General features: G+C 40.4%; 1 protein-coding gene across 1 annotated transcript in view; it reads left to right on the forward strand.

Annotated features, from left to right (window-relative positions):
* rxfp1 (relaxin family peptide receptor 1) overlaps positions 1 to 18,686 on the forward strand; it is a gene marked incomplete at both ends in the record, with an annotated part of 31,092 nt that extends 12,406 nt beyond the window's left edge. The window contains 16 exons of the mRNA XM_079269224.1: positions 865 to 948; positions 4,955 to 5,060; positions 7,009 to 7,080; positions 7,919 to 7,990; positions 9,533 to 9,604; positions 9,782 to 9,853; positions 10,016 to 10,084; positions 10,203 to 10,274; positions 10,456 to 10,527; positions 11,222 to 11,293; positions 12,020 to 12,091; positions 12,737 to 12,808; positions 13,615 to 13,844; positions 16,614 to 17,024; positions 17,245 to 17,463; positions 18,358 to 18,686. Of these exons, the coding sequence (XP_079125350.1) occupies positions 865 to 948; positions 4,955 to 5,060; positions 7,009 to 7,080; positions 7,919 to 7,990; positions 9,533 to 9,604; positions 9,782 to 9,853; positions 10,016 to 10,084; positions 10,203 to 10,274; positions 10,456 to 10,527; positions 11,222 to 11,293; positions 12,020 to 12,091; positions 12,737 to 12,808; positions 13,615 to 13,844; positions 16,614 to 17,024; positions 17,245 to 17,463; positions 18,358 to 18,686 (2,096 nt within the window). The remainder of the gene's footprint in view (positions 1 to 864; positions 949 to 4,954; positions 5,061 to 7,008; positions 7,081 to 7,918; positions 7,991 to 9,532; positions 9,605 to 9,781; positions 9,854 to 10,015; positions 10,085 to 10,202; positions 10,275 to 10,455; positions 10,528 to 11,221; positions 11,294 to 12,019; positions 12,092 to 12,736; positions 12,809 to 13,614; positions 13,845 to 16,613; positions 17,025 to 17,244; positions 17,464 to 18,357) is intronic.
* Between the last annotated feature and the right edge of the window lie 1,110 nt (positions 18,687 to 19,796).

Raw genomic sequence — 19,796 nt, forward strand, 5'->3', positions numbered from 1 at the left:
TTCTTTGAATTTCACCATGAGCACTGCCAGGAATGAATGTGGGACTTAAGGAAACTGTAATAATGAAATCATTATGTACATTTAATATGGAATTATTCATTCATTCCACAAGATCCTTGCTAATGAAAAAGGTGAATACCTTCTTGCAGGTCACACGAGAGTCTGATTAGCGGTCTAATGAGTGTTATTATCGCTGTGGTTGATATATTACTCAAGGAAAATTCCTCTTTATCTTCAATTTGAGCAAGAGCAAGATTTTCCGGTTTATTCATTTTTAACCCCAACAAAGTTAACTTATGTTGCTTACACATTAACTTCCACCATATATGTATGATAGTAATACATTTGACAGAATAGCAGAGGCTTTGTGAAATGGCTGGCTCATAAAGATGAAACGACAGTTACCTGAGACACAGCAGCACAGTGACTTAAGGATTAGTTCCTGGCTGAAGTTGAAAGTTACCATAAAGCACCAGGGTTTGAAGAAAATTGATGGACAGTTGGAAAATCACCTGTGAGGAGTCTTCTCTGGAATCTGGACTTGGGTGTGTGACGAGACTGCCAGGGCAGGGTAAAGGGTTTTTACAGCAGTGTGGTGTGTGGCATTGGTTTATGCTCCATACCTATCCCTGTACAAATAAACATCAGAATAAATGTTTGCATTATACCTCCAGCCATCATAAAGCAGCAGAACATTCATCTCGCCTTTGTGTTGCTGTAGGCGAGGTGAAGGTCATTCTGTGAATCACAACGGAGTGAGAGGGACATTTGGACAACCTCAAATCATACTTAAAAAAAGGTGTTTGGTTTTGATGGAAAAATGATGGGTTGTAATCGCTTTGTCTGTCTTGTGTTATTTTCCAGGAGATAATAACGGGTGGCCCAATCTTTTCGACAACTATTTTGGAATGCCCAGCTATAACACTGGGACCAAGTCCAATGTGTGCTGTAAGTACTGCTCTGTTTCTAAACTGCATTGTTAAAAGATTGGTCAATTTGGTACTCCTGAAAATAACTTTTACCAGTCATATAACTGTCCTTGATTGTCCTTGATTTTTTTTTCCTTTCTTTTTATTGTCATCGCTGCTGTGTTACAGATTGTTTTCTTATTAAAGGAACTCGTGGGCAGCGCAAGAGCCTACAGCGGCCTGGCTTTTATCACCAGCTGCTGTTGAGGTGCCTAATCGCATACAGTTTGTGGGTGGGAAGCCGGTGAGGGATCGTGTCATAGTGACTTGGTTTGGTTGGTTTCCTTTGTAGAGATGGGATGGGGGCCGGTTGGCGACAACATGAACTTCAGGATGCATTATGCTCTCATCGTGGAGCTTCAGATAAAAAGTAACAACAAAACGCAACAAAAAAAGTAATACAATAAAACCAAGTACATGTATAAAGGCTACTGATCATCCTAGATGTGGGTATTCACAATATCTTAACGGCATGAATGTAGATCAAACTGGTATACGACAGGATAAACATTTATTTTCTGAACAATGCCAAAAAATAAATAAACAAATTAAAGGACAATTTCAGTGTGATAAACATTGTGTTTGTATCTTCCATCCCTTAAAAGTTAATTGACTATTCAACTAATCCTTTCAGACTCATCCCCCCAAATTCAGCAGCAAACAGCTTTGACAATACAGGCTTGCAAAAATAAGGTAATCCATCATCGTAAATCAGGAGTCAACAATTACATTTTGCATCAATGATGAATCACAGGAGGGAGCTTGGAACTTCTTTTTTTAATGTAAAGTAAACCAAGCTAAGACAGTAGCTTATGTTGAGCACAAATAATTCCACTGTGTTAGCCAGTGTTTAGTTCTTTCAAAAGCAAAGGAGGCTAAGTCTGTCCCTTGATTGAAATACTTTACGTATTTATCGCACATTCACAAAAAAGCTATGATAAAAACCTGTTTTACAGTCACCCTTTTATGCATGTTGACTACCAAACTGGTCAATGAGGGAATCCTTGTTGCGGACCTATTGTTTTAGGCTCTCTAATTTCCGCTCTCCCTTTTCCCTGTTTATCAGCTTCGTTCAAGCGTTGGATATGTCAGATATATGTCAACAGATTGCTCATTTCTAACCTTGGTATGCTTTCCATACCTTTTTTTTATTTGTGTGCAAAGCTGGAGTAGATGTCAGACATGTAAATGACATATCTTATGATGAAAACAGTAATGGTATCGTAATAGTAATAGGAATGTGATTGATAATAATGATAGTAGCAGTGGGTGTCGGCAGGGCCATGGCAGGAGGCAAGACCACGGTCCAGAGAAACCTGTGAGGCGAGAAAGCAGAAAGTGTCCGGGGAAGAAGCAAAGTTGGTAATGTGCATAGGACATGAATTCATACGGAAGGAGAGAGAGAAGAGGAGAGAGGAGCTTAGTGTATCCTAGGAAGTCCCCCGGCAGTCTCGGCATATAGCAGCATATATGGGCAAACCTGAGCCATCCCTAACTATAAGCGTTATCAAAGAGGAAAATCTTAAGCTTACTCCTAAATATGGTGAGTGCGTCTGCCCCCCAGACAGAAACTAGAAGCTCGTTCCACAGAAGAGGAGCTTGATAAATGAAGGCGCTCGCTCCCATCCTACTTTTTGAGACTGCATTCAGGGAGCGCAGCTCTCTAGTAGGCTAAGATAGTACGATAAGCTCCTTAAGATATGATGGTGCCTGATTAATAAGGGCTTTGTAGGTGAGGAAAAAGATTTTAAATTTGATTCTGGATTTACAGGGAGCCAGGGCAGAGAAGCTAATATAGGAGTAATATGATCTCTCTTTTTTTATTCGTACAGTCAACTGGAGAAATTGAAGAGACGTATAAGAGCAGCCTGATAATAAGGAATTGCAGTAATCTCGTCTTGATGTAACAAATGTGCAACCACATTTTTTTGCATCGCTTTGAGACAGCATGTGCCTGATTCTTTAAATGTTATGTAGGTGAAAAAAGGCACTCCTTGAAATTTGTTTTGTCTGGGAGTTAATTAAAGGACGTCCTGATCAAAAATAAATTGGAGATTCTTTACGGTGGTGCTGGATGCCAGGGTAATGCCATCTAGAGAAACTATATCATTAGATAATTGATTTTGGAGGTGTGCTGGGCCGAGTAGAATAACTTCAGGTCATCCAGGTCTTTATGTCTTTAAAACGTGCTTGAAGTTTACCGAACTTGTTGTTTAATCTGGCTTGATCGATAGATATAATTGAGTATCATCTGCATAACAAGGAAAGTTTATGGAGTGTTTTCTGATAATATTGCCTAAAGGAAGCATATATAAGGTGAACAAGATTGGTCCGAACACAGAACCTTGTCGAACCCTGACGAGAACAGAAAGTCCTTTGTCTGATGCAATTAGGTCATTCGGAATTTTCACCAGCGCTGTCTCTGTGCTATGATGCACTCTGAATCCTGACTGAAACTCCTAAAATAAACTATTGTTGTGTAGAAAGTCACACAACTGATTTGCGACTGCTTTTGTCAAGGATCTTAGAGAGGAAGGGAAGGTTAGAGATCGGTCTATAGTTGGCCAACACCTCTGGATCAAGAGTGGACTTCTTAAGAAGAGGCTTAATTAGAGCTACTTTGAAGGACTGTGGTACAAGGCCTGTTAGTAAAGACAGGTTGATAATATTTAGGAAAGAGGTGCTAAGTAAAGGTAAAACTTCTTTAAGCAGCCTAGTTGGGATAGGGTCTAAGAGACAAGTAGAAGGTTTAGACGTAGAAATTGTTGAAGTCAATTGGTCAACGACGATGGGAGAAAAGCCATCTCAATATATATCAGGGTTTACAGCGGTTTCTAAGGATCCTAGAGTTGAGGATTGATCGGTACTGGTTGAGGGCAGGAGATTATTAATCTTGTTTCTAATAGTTATAATCTTATCATTACAGAAGTTCATGAAGTCACTACTACTGAGGTCTGTCAGCCTGGCTACGGTGCTGAAGGGAAACCTGGGGTTCCTATTTGTCTCTGTTATTTTTCCCTGGCATTACGGAGGGCCTTCGTTTATGTTTCAAGACTATATCACCAAACTACCCGAGATTCTTACAAATTGGTGGAACGCCAATGTTGTTGCCATGGTGTTGTGATTTGCACCATGGAGCGAACTTCCTTGGTTTTATTATCTTCTCTTTTAGAGGGGCAGTAGAGTCTAGTGTCATTCACAGTGAGTCTGAAGCGCTGTCAACAAGATATGTGTTCTGCAGTTCCCCCATTGTTGATCCATGTACATCTTTGTCTGTAAGGAGACTGTTTTCTTTGTTTTATTTGATGGCAAATTGGGTTTATTTGAAAGTAAGCATACCTGCAAGGTTACAATAATTGTGTTTTATTCAGCAAATATCTATCGATCAAAAAATACCTTTCCTTTTGTGTGGACCCACTCAGGATATTCAGATCTTTTATTTTTTTTACTTCTTTTTTTTTTTTTTTTGATTTACTGGCCTCAGTAAATAGTTACTCTGAAAACATCCAGTTCGCTGGGAGGGGAGCGAAACATGACTTGTCTCAAATGTGTAATAATCTCCACAAAGGAAAATAAGTTTGCCTGTCAAAGTGAAGCATTCAGTTAATACGTATGTGCCCTCAAAGATAATTTGCATTCATTGGATTCAGGAATGCCTGGTTAGATAATCTTATCTGCTCCATTTCATCACATCGTGCATATCCATACTGGGATTTAATGAAAGACAATCAAAGCTGTCTTAAACCAGGAATACTCAATATGCAATATTGAGAAACCTGCTATTTCCAACCTGTGTTTATCCTCCAAGTCACTCTTACTGAATTCTGGTTTTATTGTTTTCTCTGCTGCTTTAATCTCAGGACTTCTTCCAGCGGGACGAACTTGGCATTGAGCCAAACCGCTGAAGTGTTGACACTTCGACGGTGCATGACCAGTTGATTGGAGTGTCCTCTGATGTTCCATCTCTCTCCCCTCCATTTCTCCAGTGCTGGGTGTCATTCCTGAGCTCTGCCAGTGCCGAGACCTGGAGCTGGACTGTGACGGCACAGAGCTTCAAGACATCCCAGTGGTGGCGATGAATGTCACCATGATGTGAGTTTTTGTGGTATCTTAAAGCCATCCTCAGAAAGCCTCCATCCCTGGCTGTGACTGCCACAGCATGTGAGAAGCCGGATTTACTTGAAGCCAGAATTACAGATGAATCGCTGGTGATAGTGACTAATGCAAGCCCTTCACATTCAGCTGATGAGTAATGTATGTCCTTGAAAGTTGTATGAGAGCCAGCCTCACACACTTGGTTTCTTACATCTGGAGAGGTTTATATTTCAAGATTTCATTAATTTGGGACAATGGTACAAAATACCTTTTCACATGTAGACAAGGACATGTAACCCTGTAGTTACGACAGAGTTTGCCAATGTTTGATGGAAGTACAATACCCTGTTTCAGACTTTATGGGGCAATTTAGGCTGTTTTTATGTGGCCTGGAATATCAAGGCAATTACCAGGCAGATTGGCCTGTCCTCATTATCTCTTACAAAGTGTCTGCTTTGTCATTGGCACAGAATCATTTGCTTAATAACGTATTTGGGTGGCATACTATTTCACACTTTTTCTCCCCTCTGAAACCTTGCTGCCTAGAAATGGTCAAAGAGCCCGTCTCTCATTGTGAGTTTAAAGCGCAGCTGATCAAAGCAAGAGACTTTTGTCATCCATATGAATTTAGTTTGAGAGCAAAAGAACACTAGAGTTCAGATTCCCACCAGTGACTGGTAATCTATGTGTTTATTTGTTACTTTCACAAGCAACTTGACTCTTCCTCATTGTGCGAAATACCCGGTGGCAATCGGGGGTCCCGCCTTCCCCGTGTTGTTGGTGAATGGGTGAAGGCTGTCTATTGTTGTAAAGTGCTCTGAGTGGTCACTGAGTGCAATTTGAATGTTGTCTGTTTGAAAAATTCACTCGAGGCCGATGTAAAAATCATGAATCACAGGACATTTATTCTTGCAAGAAGGAACAGAGTTGAAACACATACAGAGTACACGGATCAAGGCTGCTCAAAGGTCTGCCTCTGAGTCTTTGTCATATATACTGCTAAACACAAGCAGCTGGCAAATCAGTTTTTGGGGACTATTTGTTGGACAAAGCAAGACATTTGAAGACGTCACCTTAAAATGTCTTGCTTTGTCCAACAAATAGTCCTAACCCCAAAGATATTCAGTTCACATGAGAGTAAATCAAAATCTTCACATTTGAGAAGCTGGAAAAAGCAAATATTCGGTCCTTTTGCTTTGAAAAACAATTACTTGATCATCGAAATAGTTGCAGGTTAATTTCCTGTCAATCAACTAATCATTGCCTCTCTAACGCTGATGATCAAATCTCTGAAATGCACACTTCCTCGTGAACAGGTGAAATTCATCAGGCTAAATCAAGGGATTTATGACAAGTCTGCGCAGTTTAGAGAGTTTGGTTAACGAGCAAACGTCACGGAAAGATCAGTACGAGGAATTTAGGATAAGAGTACTTTTAATGTTCTTGCACGAGGCCCGACATGTTTTGATAAGTGAAGTGGAAAACTTGTACCTATTAAGGTCAATCTCCACTTATATAATAACTTGACGAGAGAAGCTTTTGGCACAGCATGTGCGCATGGACAGAAATATACCAAAAGGTTAAAGTAACATTACATTCACTGTGCCTTATACAGTGTAACCCAGGTCATACAGAATCACGTAGTACAATCACAACACCAGGGAGGAGACGCAACAATGTCAGACACTCCCAAAGTAAAAGCATGCCATGGGTGAAGGACTTTAAAAAGGCCTCTTAGGTTATTTACCATGACAACATAAGTGTTTTGAATGGGGCTCAAAAGCCCCATTTATTAGGAATTTGAATAATTCAAACCTGAATGTTAGAAGTATAACCTTGACGGAGGAGGAGCTGATCAGCTGTTCAAATGCAATAGTACTGAATCGTGATCAGCGGTGTAAACCTTATTCAATATTCTGATGTTGACTCTCTTTTTATCCTTCAGGTCGCTACAAAGGAACCGGCTCCAAAAACTGAAAGCAAACACATTCTCTCAGTACCAGAGCCTAAAAAAACTGTGAGTGTTCCATTAATTGTGGATTGCATATAAATACACACCATGTATTCTTTGAATTGTAATTCATGTATTGCATTTTATCCTTTATTGTCCTTTCGTCAGTCTTCTTTCTAGGTCTGAGAAGCACCATATATAATGAATCAGTATTTGTGGCATGCATGGGAGCCTACAACATTAATTCACCGCAGCATATACTGCCTTGTTTGATACCAAAGAGCCGAGATGATGACCGACCTTTGACTGAAAATGGAAATAAATACAAATACAAATACAAAGCTGATAAAGTGTATGACTGCTGGGAACTTTGAATGCAGCGATTGTTCTCTTCCGAGCACGGACCCATTCATTGCCGGCTTGCGTTGTTTGTCAACCTCACACAGTGCCACTTCCATGTGGCGTCAGGAGAATAAGCCTCCGCCAGGAACCTTTAGGCTCCCTCAGACTGTTCAGACTGCTCTGAATATTTCACCGGATTGAAAAACCTCCCAGAGATGTGCATAAATAAACATCAGAAATAATCACCAGGTGTGTGAACTACACAAAGAGTCAAAGCACAGCTCTCAGCGGTGGTTTGTTGAACTCGCAGTATGTGCTGTAAACGAGGATGCCGGGTATTATACCGACCATGACAGTCGGGTATCGGATACAAATTTCTCTCAGCTCGGCTGAATTCCCAATTATGAACATTTCTTTGTGTAAACTTAAACAATCAACTTCAAGCATTGTATGTGTGTGTCTTTAATTAAACCAACAGGCTCAATGATTATCTCATGTTTTTCTTCATTGTTTATTTGGAATTCAAACGATTCACAAACTGTTTTGTGCTTTTGTTATGTAGATACCTCCAGCACAACAGAATTCGAGATGTGAGTCCTGACGCATTCAGAGGGCTCTATAATCTAACAAGACTGTAAGTTTCTTCATTTTCATTATTTTTCTTATTCAGTAATAAAGTACTTATAGTAGTACTATTACATGGTACTTATATAACGTGTTTAACAACATTTTTATGACACACTGTACTTTGACTTTTTAGGGCGGCCCTCCTTTCGTCGTCAAATGAGTTCTTTTTGCTTTTTTTCATGCTGAATGACATTATTTCACACACAAAAAATGAAGAGCACATCTTTGGAAAACACAAGTTTTAAATTGGTTCTTTTGCATGATTCTTCGTGCAGTAATTCAGTTTTACAGATCTGTAGACAATCGTGTGTTAGTCGACTAACAATTTCTCAAGTTGAGGACGGCCATAGACTTTTTTTTTTTTTAAAGGATTTTTTATGGTAATAGTCATGGTATAGTTTGTCATAAAATGATAGACTGTCACTTCTCACTGTTAATTTGTTAGGTAGTGTGCAAGTGTACACCACACTAAAACAGCAAATGGCAGTGCTGCTGCATTGCCAACCACCTCCTTATGTCGTATGTTTTATATTACTGGATGTAACTAGCACATGTGTTTATTTAGGGGAGCACAGTTCTCTGAGCAGAATCCTCACTGCTGCTTGGATTCTCTGAGAGCTCCCTTTTTTCTATCGACCTGTGTAAACATTTGCTCAGTCAATTCCTTGGTGTAAGTGTTTCTGACTGAAATGCTATATATATACTCAGTATTACAGACAGGACAATCTAAGGCTACCTGGGGGGTCTGCTCTCACCAGCAAACTGCAAAGGCTGTCCAATCAGGACGAGTGCTACACAACACAAGGATTTAAAAAACCCTTTTCAGTGAAGGATCTGTATCTAAACGTACCAATGTCCCTCAATGTCGTTACCTACCGGTGAGCGCTGGAGTCAGGTTCCTTTGATTTCTCTCTGCTCTGACATTCAGTTTGAGACTTGTTGTCGAACCGTGTATCCGCCTCAATGATCCACTCTTCCACCGTAGCCTGCAGTTTTCTGAAGCCGTCCAGGAAAACCGCAGATTTTTCCTGAAAAGCCTCAACAAAACTGCAAATCCGTCTGCTCCGGTTGAATTGTGAGATAGGGAGGCTCTTCTTAAGAGGTGTGGGATGGTGAGATTCCCCATGTAGTTGAGATTTCTAATTCTGTCCATATAGATATAGGCATGACAGCGACTGGCTTGATGTTTTTCTTGTGAGCTGTGAGGTTGTTACCTATATATTATAAGTGTATGTGTTTTTCTTAGGATACTGCGTTTTGTGTGGGTAGTGTGGTTCACAAGTATTATCATGTGACTATCATGTGACAAGAGCGTGCATTTAAAGACGGCGTATCTGTTGATATCGCTCAGTCTGTAGAAGAGCATTTGCTCGAAACATCACTTGTGGATTTGACAGAAAAAATGCACTTAAGGGAACAACAGTGAGCAGACCTTTTTATTTGTATTTTCATAGATATCCAGTAAGTGCAATAAAAGCAAAAGGTTACAACTTTTCCTGTCAGTCTATTTAGCACGATGATCAAAGCAAACTCGTCTTTCCTCTCTTAGATATCTGAGCCATAACAAGATATCTGTCCTCATGCCGGGGGTGTTCCAGGACCTGCACAAGCTGGAGTGGTTGTATGTGTATTCTTCACCGACGGATGAAGAATATAAAAAGCTGCATGCATAGTATATTAGGATATATTGTTCTGTAAATATTGATTTGTTGTAGGCATAGAAGTCCAATTTTGTGATAAATAATTCAGACTGATTAAGTGGATTTTGTTCTCTTACACATCCTGTTATTTGTTGTAGGATCCTAGAAAATAACGATATCCGTCAAATATCGTCCTTGACATTCTCCGGACTGAACTCCCTCGTTTTACTGTGAGTTTTTCTTCTCTAGCATTTTCCCGTTTTGCTTTGATGTGATTCCTTGTCCAAACATCGACGTAACATTGTGGTTTTAAGAGGTTTTTCAGATTGAGTGAGTGTTGCTCCTTCTGAAAAGTGCACGACACGTTGTTACATTGCATCGCTGGTTGACAGGGTTATGATGAACAACTCTTTGGCAAAGCTGGATGACATCTGTCGGGAAATGCCAAGATTGAACTGGCTGTAAGTAGGATGTCAAGATATCAAAAGCTGACGTGTCATTTAATGATCTGTGTGTGCGTGCCATGTATGTGTCTGATAATTCCTCTCTGTGTGTACATTTCATAACATGCTCCTGCAGGGATTTGGAAGGGAATCTAATTGAAACCATTGGAAATGTCTCATTCTGCTCATGCAGTATGCTGACAGTTCTGTACGTATATATTTACATAATTCAATCCATGGCAACATTTTTGCTTCAAGATTTTGACTGAATTTTTGTGATATGCCTGCAAATCACTCTCCGTTTCTCAAAATGCTGACAGTTCATTTGATGTGAATAGGTAGATCAACAAGTATGACAATAGTATTTTAAATTTATTGCTTTTCTCCAGTGTTCTACAGCAGAACAGGATCAGCCATATACATGAACACGCTTTTTCAGTCCTACAAAAGCTTGGAGAATTGTAAGTTCATTTTGTTTCATTGTGCAAACAAACCTCAAACCTCAGGATTAAAAGAAGCTGACGTGATGCAATTTAAATGTGAAGCATTGTGAAGATGTGCTATCTGCAGAAAAATGTGTGAAAAACTCACTTAGATATATTTTTGGTGCCCAAGGATTATTTTGCCGAGTGTCTGACCTTTGTGTCAGCCCCAAATTTCCCCTTGAAAAAGTTTCCGCAGATCTACAGGTTGAATTTTTGTTGAATTTGTTAGGATTGTCTACGGTCTCCAGAGGATGAATTCAGCAGGTTATTAAAGTTGAAGTTTATAATCTCCTTCAAAAACATTTTTTGTTACATTTGTTGAAATTCTCAGAACATCGCGACAGCAATCCGCCCGTCCAATCATTTGACAATTTTCCGTTTTCTTTTTGCCAACAAATCCCGTGAAAAAAACTAAACCAACAATGAATCAGCAGGTCACCATAGCACTCTCCTTTTAAACATGTAACCCACAGCAGAATATAGCAAGTTATAGAGCGGCATTTACTGCAGGAGTGTTGTTAGTGTGCCTATTATGCAATCCTCACCAGGAAGAGTTACACAAGTTGGATTTTTTTGTAGATCAGTGGACATCTGTCAGAAGCCCAGCAATCAATATCTGTTTATTGTTCTGTGCTTTTGTCGAACTGATTGGATTTGTCTCGGCGTGCAGGGATCTATCCAGCAACAGACTGGTGGCCATCCCTCCCAATCTCTTTGTCTTGCTGGGGGATTTGCTGCAACTGTGAGTTCTGCTTACACAATTACACCATGATGTACAGATCTGTTTACAAGCATTGCTATTCCATGAATATGTAGCAGCAGTTTTTTTTCTTGCTGTCGGGGACTAGCCATAGAATCGGAAGTATGTTTAGAGCAGATAGAGGTTCAAAGTGATTAGTAAATACAAAATAAACTCTCCTAGATTAGTACTGACCACGGTGACCAACACATTGCATTTTCTTGTGGCTGCTTCACAATAAAAGCCACCATGCGTTTCCCCAAGCAGTAGGATGTTATGTTTGCATTCGCAGTAACATTGGAAAGAGAGTGAACAGTAAACAGTGTGGCTTTTATAAATGATATAAAATTGCGTTGGATTACATGCTACATTTTTCCTGTGAACCCCTCATTCTTATGCAATTTGAATCCAGTGCAGGAATGGCGGACTCCGCCACTACTTATAACAACTACGATCTCGAGATTTATCTACTGTTTGTTCATACATGAATGGCTATTTCAGATGAGATGCAGAACATAAATAGCAACATACATTGGGTTTAGATCTTAAGTTGTAGGATGTAGGAGTCTCAACAGTGTGGTGGGTGGATATTAAGATGCCAGTTAAAGAGGAACAATGCAAGGACACATCTTCAAGATATGCATGAACAATTTTGACATGCAGAAATGATGTCAACAATAAATGGGATTTATTTCCATGTTATCTAATTGAAAGTTTCTTATCTTCTAGAAATATATCATACAATCCCATCGTGGAGCTCCAAGTTGACCACTTTGACAAGTTGCATAAACTTAAGTCATTGTAAGTATATGTCGCTACACACTGGACGACTAATTCAAAACTAGGGCACTGCCTAGGTGCCCTTGAGCAAGGCACCGAACCCCCAAGTGTTCCCCGGTCCATGGGCAGTTCCTTGCTCTGACATCTCTCTCTGACATCACTCAATGAATGCATGTGCCGATGTGTTAAGTGTGTGTAATGTCTAAAAAAATACTGCAGTGTGTTCTTTGTATGGTTGTCTCTGCCAACAGTGGAGAATGTGTTTGAACAAGTAAAGGCTGACTTGTGTTGTAAAGCGCTTTGGGTGGGATCTAAGATTATAAAAGGGCTGAATAAAGGCAGTGTCTATTTACCTTTAGAAGAGGATAGGATGGGAGGAGGTAATTATTCTTGCAACAGTGTCCCATTTTGTTTGGGTCACAGCATTGGCTGCATGATGGTTCCTTGTTGTCATTCGGATAGTATGCGCTCTTTCGTCTTGTGACACAAGCGTTCTGGACACATTCTGGATAAACAAATGAAAGAAAATGTATTTTGTCCAGCATCATTTTTTTTTTTTTTCAGTCCTTGAAAAAGTATTGGTTCAGAACCTTTTGAGGAAAACACCTGTTGTGCATTTGAGGACATTATGGCGTGTCTCTGTTTGTATGTCTTTATATTCTCAAGGAGCATAGAAGGGGTAGAAATTGGAAACATACAACGGAGGATGTTTGAACCTCTCAAATACTTGACTCATATGTAAGTACGCCATTGTCATGTTCTATGTTGGTACTGTTAATCCTCGTCTTTTGGCATGGACTGTCACGTTGACTGGAGGCCTTTCACATGTATTTCTAGTGTTGAGTCCAGAGTGAGGCTTATCGAGACGGTCTGGCTTCCCCTCTGACTGGAAGATGATTAAGTCAAGTTTAGTGTAATCCATCTTCTCTGTGGGTAAAACAGCCTTCGCCCATGCAGGTCCTAGAATGGATGCAACAGAGCGAAAATGAATCTCCCTTGCCTTGTATATAATCACAGAATCTCCTCGAGGCTCTTTATTCTGTCGAATTTCATTCAAGTTTCAGGAAGATACAGTTTGTTTCGCTCAAATAAAATGTATCTTCTCTGAATCAGGCGACAGGCTTTCCAGCCATGCAGATTATTTGCGTTTGTCTCTGGGATTTCCGCCTCTGGACCAACACAATGGAAGGGAATGGAAATTAATTTGTGGTGCTCACAGCATCAAAAGCAATGGGCATATAGAGTTTTGAAAGAAAAAGAAAGAAAGCAATTTCAGTCCAAATTGTTTTCTTGATTCAGTGTGCCTCTCAAGCCCCCACGGGCCACAGCTACCCTGAGTTTGAATCAAAATCAATTCCTGAGTCAAAACCACCCAAACTTTTCTGTTTTTACTTTCCAACTGTCTCAATTCATGAAAAGAAAAACCCTGTAAAAGAGTGTGGAGTGCACACCAGCCTGTAAGGACACAACATCTTGCATTTGTACAGAAACAGACTCCCTTATCTTTTGCTTAATTTGACACTTTCTTTAATCCACAATCCCAGCTACTTCAAGAAATTCCAGTACTGCGGCTACGCTCCTCATGTGCGCAGCTGCAAGCCCAACACCGACGGCATCTCGTCCTTCGAGGACCTGCTGGCCAACATCGTGCTGAGGGTCTTCGTGTGGGTGGTCTCTGCCACCACCTGCTTCGGCAACATCTTCGTCATCTGCATGCGCTCGTACATCCGATCAGAGAACAAACTCCATGCCATGTGCATCATTTCTCTCTGCTGTAAGTCACACTGCATTTACAGGAGGGCGGTAGTGGAAACGAGCTTTATCTAGTTCACCATCATAAAACATGACTTACAATGTATACATAACAAGTATTAGCCAAATAAGTCACGAGGGGAAAGAGAGTGTATTAGCAGCCCATAAACATATTTTTCAATATGGTTATTGACCTGACTGTAGTCAGTAATTATGGATACATCAGAAGTGATAAATTCTGCAAAATACTTTAATATTCTGACGTAAACAAGCTTAAAGAAATTAGTGGGAAATTTCAAATGAGTTCCCAACGTGCTTATCAGTGCATTTCATCAACATTGAGTTTATATTCCACACACTGGCCCGCTTATGAATTTGATTATGTAAAAAATATTTGATGTCTTCAATGAGATGTTTTCCTTCACTGAATGAAAATAATTCACAAATTCCAAGAAATTATTCACAGCATAAAATGGACCCAAAGAAACTGCCCACGGATAACAGTTTGATTGAATAATACTCACTCTCACTGTCTCGCTCGTCTGCCAAAATAATGAAATATTTGGAATGTGGAGGAGTGACGTAGAGACGCCGTATACGGCTCTGGTACATCAAAGCAAGCCAGTCCTGAAGCATACTCTGCTTTATGGTCTATTTTACTCTATTTGACCATCATTTATTAAATGTACATCTTCCTGTATTGAAGAAGACTTGAAACTGGTGAATGAGACCATAAACTCAAGTAAATCTAAATCAAGTTAGATGTAGTCATTTTCTCGGGCCTCTCCTGTTCCCCCTCAGGTAAACACGGGAAACACCGTGAGCTGTGAGCCACCGGCTCTCCATCGACATATTCAGAGCATCTGAGAGGCAATGGAAATGCTCCCAATCTCCGATCTGGCACCTTGAAGGTTTAATAGGCTGCAGTTACTCATGTGAAAATCATGTGATGAATTTTCCTTTAAGTTTTGGCATGTTTGCTCCAGATTTACATACAGTATGGCTCTCACCGTGTTATTATACGTCACGGGAAGAAACTGAATTCATCACAGTGTGCTGTGGAAGAGAATATAAAGCACATAAACTGCTGCTGTAGGACGTCACAGTATAAAAACCAGCTTGTGTACATTAATGGCTATTAGTCCCAAGATAGAATTTCATTCCACTTTGATCTCTCTAGCAGAGAGAGAAAGCACAGAAGCACAAAAGATATCCGGAAATAAATGTCCTAACAACACATTCATACATATATGCTGAGGTTTTAGTCACATTGAAAGGATCCTGTGGACTGAAAAGTCCACAGGATCCTTTCAATGCTGTCCCTTCAATTTTCACAGGACCAATATTAAGATAAAAAAAAAAAACTGGCAGTCTTTGATGATGATGTACGTGTGTGGAATTAAAAAACATGCTCTTTGAGGAGCATTTGCATGTTTCCATATCAAAGGAACTATTATCAAGTGGGTTTTGGGTAATGTATTTAGCACATCATTTAATATCAAGTAGTGACTGATGAAGCAGAGGAGAATTCCTCTCGGATTTAAACTGTGAGTTCAATTTCAGCTCCTTTTGCCAGAGAGAGAATAGAGAACAGGAGTAAGATAAAACATGTGGTTCTGAGTGTTTTGAGTCTGAACTTTTTTACTGAATAGGGCTTGGGGCTCATGCTAAAACATCTGTGAAGATGTAATGCAAACAGGATATGCATGAAAGCAGAACTGTGCATACCCAGTCTTTACACTCGGTGTACAGAATAAAGCCCTATATAAGTTAGTGTAAGTATGCACACATGATTACTGCCTCGTCAACATTTATGTATGTGTATATATATATATAAATGCTATATATATATATATATATATAGTCTATATTCAGCATGTAAAATGTTTTTTAGTTCTAATGCAATCAAAGCATGATGCTCTGCACTCCTTGCTGTCATTTTTCTCCCTTTATTGAAGGTGTAGCTTCATGTGAGCATGTAGTGGTTTGTCCTTGGTTCCTTTTTATTATGCATGGATTTACAAGGTGAAGTGGCTGCTATCTGTCAAAGACCGAAAGCCTTTGAAGATCCATGTGTACATGGTTTGCTTCTGTTGTCACCGCGAAGTAAAGGCAGTGTGCTTCCCTTTAAGGAGAGCTGCTTTATGAGAAAGTCTGGGTGTTTTATATTTTGTATAAATAAATAAATTCAGCAGACATTGTGCTCAAGGTTTAATCAAACAGGTAGTGCTCAGTTAAACGTGTTTTTTAAGCTGTAAACTAAATGGTATGACTGCACTTGGATGAAACACATCAATGCTGGAGTTAATATTGACATTTCTTACCAGAGTTATTCAAATTGGCATTTCATAAGTTGGAAATGACTCCACATGGCATTTACTGTTTTGGGGGCGACTGTGACTCATTGGTGCAGCGGGCAGTCCTTCAACCGGAAGATCGATCCCCGGCTCCGCTGGGACTCCATGTCGTTGTGTCCTTGGGCAAGACGCTTAACCCCGGATTGCTCCTGAAGGTTGTGCCATTGGTGTATGTGTGAATATGAATGGTTAGTTAATCGTGAAGGGCAGGTGGCACCTTGCGTGGTAGCCCCCTGCCATCAGTGTGTGAATGGGTGAATGAACATGGATTAAAGCGGATGGAATTAGGCTCAGACCTGGGGGTGAAGTTACACTTTAAACCTCTCATAGATCTGAATGCATCCTTACAGGGTCGTATAAATCAGACATCTTTACAGTCGGTAAATCCTCTGAAGATGTTGCAAATTCTGTAATTTGTAACTCCTTCCTTGCAGGTGCAGACGGACTGATGGGTATCTACCTCTTCATGATTGGTGCGTATGATCTGAAGTTCCGCGGCGAGTACAACCGGCACGCTCAGGCCTGGATGGACAGCAGTCAGTGTCAGGTCATCGGCTCTTTGGCCATGCTGTCCACTGAGGTATCCGTCCTTCTCCTCACTTACCTCACTCTGGAGAAATACATCTGCATCGTCTACCCTTTCCAGTACTTGACGCCTGGATGGAGACGAACTGTCACCATCCTTTTGGGGATATGGCTGTTTGGCTTTATTATTGCCCTTCTGCCGCTGGTCTGCAAGGGGCTATTTCGCAACTTCTACGGGACGAATGGAGTTTGCTTCCCGCTGCACTCGGAGCAGCCAGAGACACTTTGGGCTCATGTTTACTCCATCGTCATTTTCCTGGGTGGGCATTTGATCATTCAGTAGTCCTTTTTAAACTTTTTTTCTTGTGTTTACTTGATTGTTTTTATTTACTCACTCATTCTCTGAAGCTACTTGTAAAAGCACAGTTACTATTAAGTGAGCATTTTTGTATTCATATGCATAGCTTTGTTATAATTGTGCAAATATGTGCCACAGCAGTTGCATGGCAATCCATAATTTAACCAAATATCGCTCTGCAGGTCTGAACTTGGTGGCATTCCTCATCATTGTCTTAGCCTATGCAAGCATGTTCTATAACATCCAGAGAACAGGGACTCAGACCACTAAATACAGCAACCACATCAAGAAAGAGGTTACCATCGCCAAAAGGTTCTTCTCTATCGTCATCACGGACTCCCTCTGCTGGATCCCCATTTTCATCCTCAAGATCCTGTCACTGCTGCAGGTGGAGATTCCCGGTACAGTAGAAGTGCTAAAACCATTTAAATGATTACTCGACTGGTTCTACGTTTCGAGTATCAAATACAAGCCCCTCAGTAGGCTGGCAATGGGACTCTGAAAAGTTTGCCGTGTGTCATTGAATTTAGTGGCGATTTATGTCAGAAAATGTGCATCAAAATGGACAAAGAATTCTTTTATTTTTTTAATTGAGTAAATTAGGGTCTGGGTATAATATCATGACAAGAAATGGAATTTTATAATTTCGCAGTTTCATATTTATTACCCTCAAACCCCCAAATGTATGAGGGAGTCTCTCTGAGGCCACATCCACACTTCTGCGTTTCTGTTTTACAATGCATATCTTTTATTATGTTCACACCGAGGTAAACCTAGCGTAGCCCAACCTTTTATCTGTTCAAGTGTACAACAGTACTCTGTTGTAATTTCTGTAACTAAGCAACGAATCTACTTCCTGTACAACGGCACCCGCATGCCCAGTTCTTCATTGCTCTCAGCTTTCATAAGGAGCAATGACGCAACAGCATGAGTAACATTTTAGAGCCACCTTCCAAGCGTACAGGGAGATGAGTGCTTAAAAGCGGGGTACAGCTGGTCTCGCAGCTATTCCCACTTAGTGTTAACAGCTGCAACCTTAGTGCTGTTTGCACTGTATACCCAAATGGCCCATCAGAATCCATTATATATATGAACCTGCCGAGCTGTGGCTTCCTAATTACGTCCCCTGTTGGGTTAAAAGACATTCTCATTTATGACATGAATAGATTTGATAAAAGGTTTTTTGTTGAAGCATTCTCCCAACTCATAACCCTGTTATAATGAATGTTCTTAAAACAGACTATATGCCAGCTCTGTTTGACTTCTTCCTCTCTGCGTCTTTTCTTTCTCGGCAGGTACCATCAGCTCATGGGTGGTCATATTTATTCTGCCCATCAACAGCGCCCTTAACCCCATCCTGTACACTCTGACCACGCGGCCTTTCAAAGAGACCATTCTGCAGGTATGGGCTAACTACAGGCAGAAGAGGCCTCTGCTCAGCGGTCACCCACCTCATCATCCGTCGCTCACCTGGCAGGAAATGTGGCCCCTGCAGGAGAGCAGCCACGGCCTCGCCACGGACCATCCGCTGGCCACGACAGCCAAGCTCGCCCCTGTGGAAAATACCAACAATGACATTACCACATGCACACATCAACTACAGAAGCAGCATACATTGTTGTGAGTATATTCAGGGAAACAATGCCAAACACACTCCGAAACACCCACACATACACAAACTCTTTTCAGAGTCAACGAAACCGATTCATTGTGAGTCAGGTCCATTCATCTCATTAAAAACAGTCTTTGATTTGTAGCCATGTTTGTTAAAAATAATTAATATTCATTCGTGTCTCATTAGAAATCTCAGTGCGTGCATGTCTTGCCCAAGCAGCGGCCATAACGGCAATGGAGTCAGTGCACAAATCCCTTATGTGGCACAGCAACTCCGCTAATGAAGACTAATGTCGGCTTCCAAAAGATATCCATCAACACAGAGCTGAAGCCATGCCCACCTATGGTTTGGCTTTTGTTCCAATAGCTTTCATTGCTCAGTTTAATTTCTCACAGAGGACATCTTCCTTCTTTCTGAGCTGAATGTTCATCTCGTATTATATTGGGAAATAAAGTTTGGCCAATTTAATTTCTAACAGTGATTAAAGAATTGAATCCAATAACTCCCACTCCCATTATGACATATGACAGTACCTCTGTGGTTAAGACACTTTAAATGTTGCTGTTTTGCGCGAACAAAGTAAACATTCTTCACTTTGGAAACAGGAGTTTGACCAAAAATAAAAATCTACCGGTAGATTCATTTAACAGCTTTTTCCGGGGCTTTTAAGCACATCTTCCGGTTTTCCTCATGGAGTTTACTACACTGTGCTCAAATAGTAAGTGTTTGTACCAGCCAGACAGTAGTAGAATGTATTTATTTTGTTTATATAATATGGACAAAACGACATTATCCTGATCAACGAAAAAAGCATGGGAGATGTATTGCAAAATACCACAGCAAAGAGTGTTCATGTTCCAAAAATGTTTGTAAATATTTAGAATCAAACATCAACAACAGGCAACACTAAAATAGGCAACATATGAGGAACTAAAAATGACGATTGAGTATGAGTATTTGCAGCTCATTATGCTGCTCACGATAACAACATTAAACTGAAAAGGACCACAACTGGCATGTCGTTATGAAATTTTGCAGCAATTTGATTTAAGGTAGTTCTGCATGTCTTTGTCCAGGCCCTGAGCTTGGGTGTCTTATGGGAACATTGTGTGACAAGAA

Source organism: Melanostigma gelatinosum, assembly GCF_949748355.1.
Source record: "Melanostigma gelatinosum genome assembly, chromosome: 5".
NCBI classification, from domain to species: domain Eukaryota; kingdom Metazoa; phylum Chordata; class Actinopteri; order Perciformes; family Zoarcidae; genus Melanostigma; species Melanostigma gelatinosum.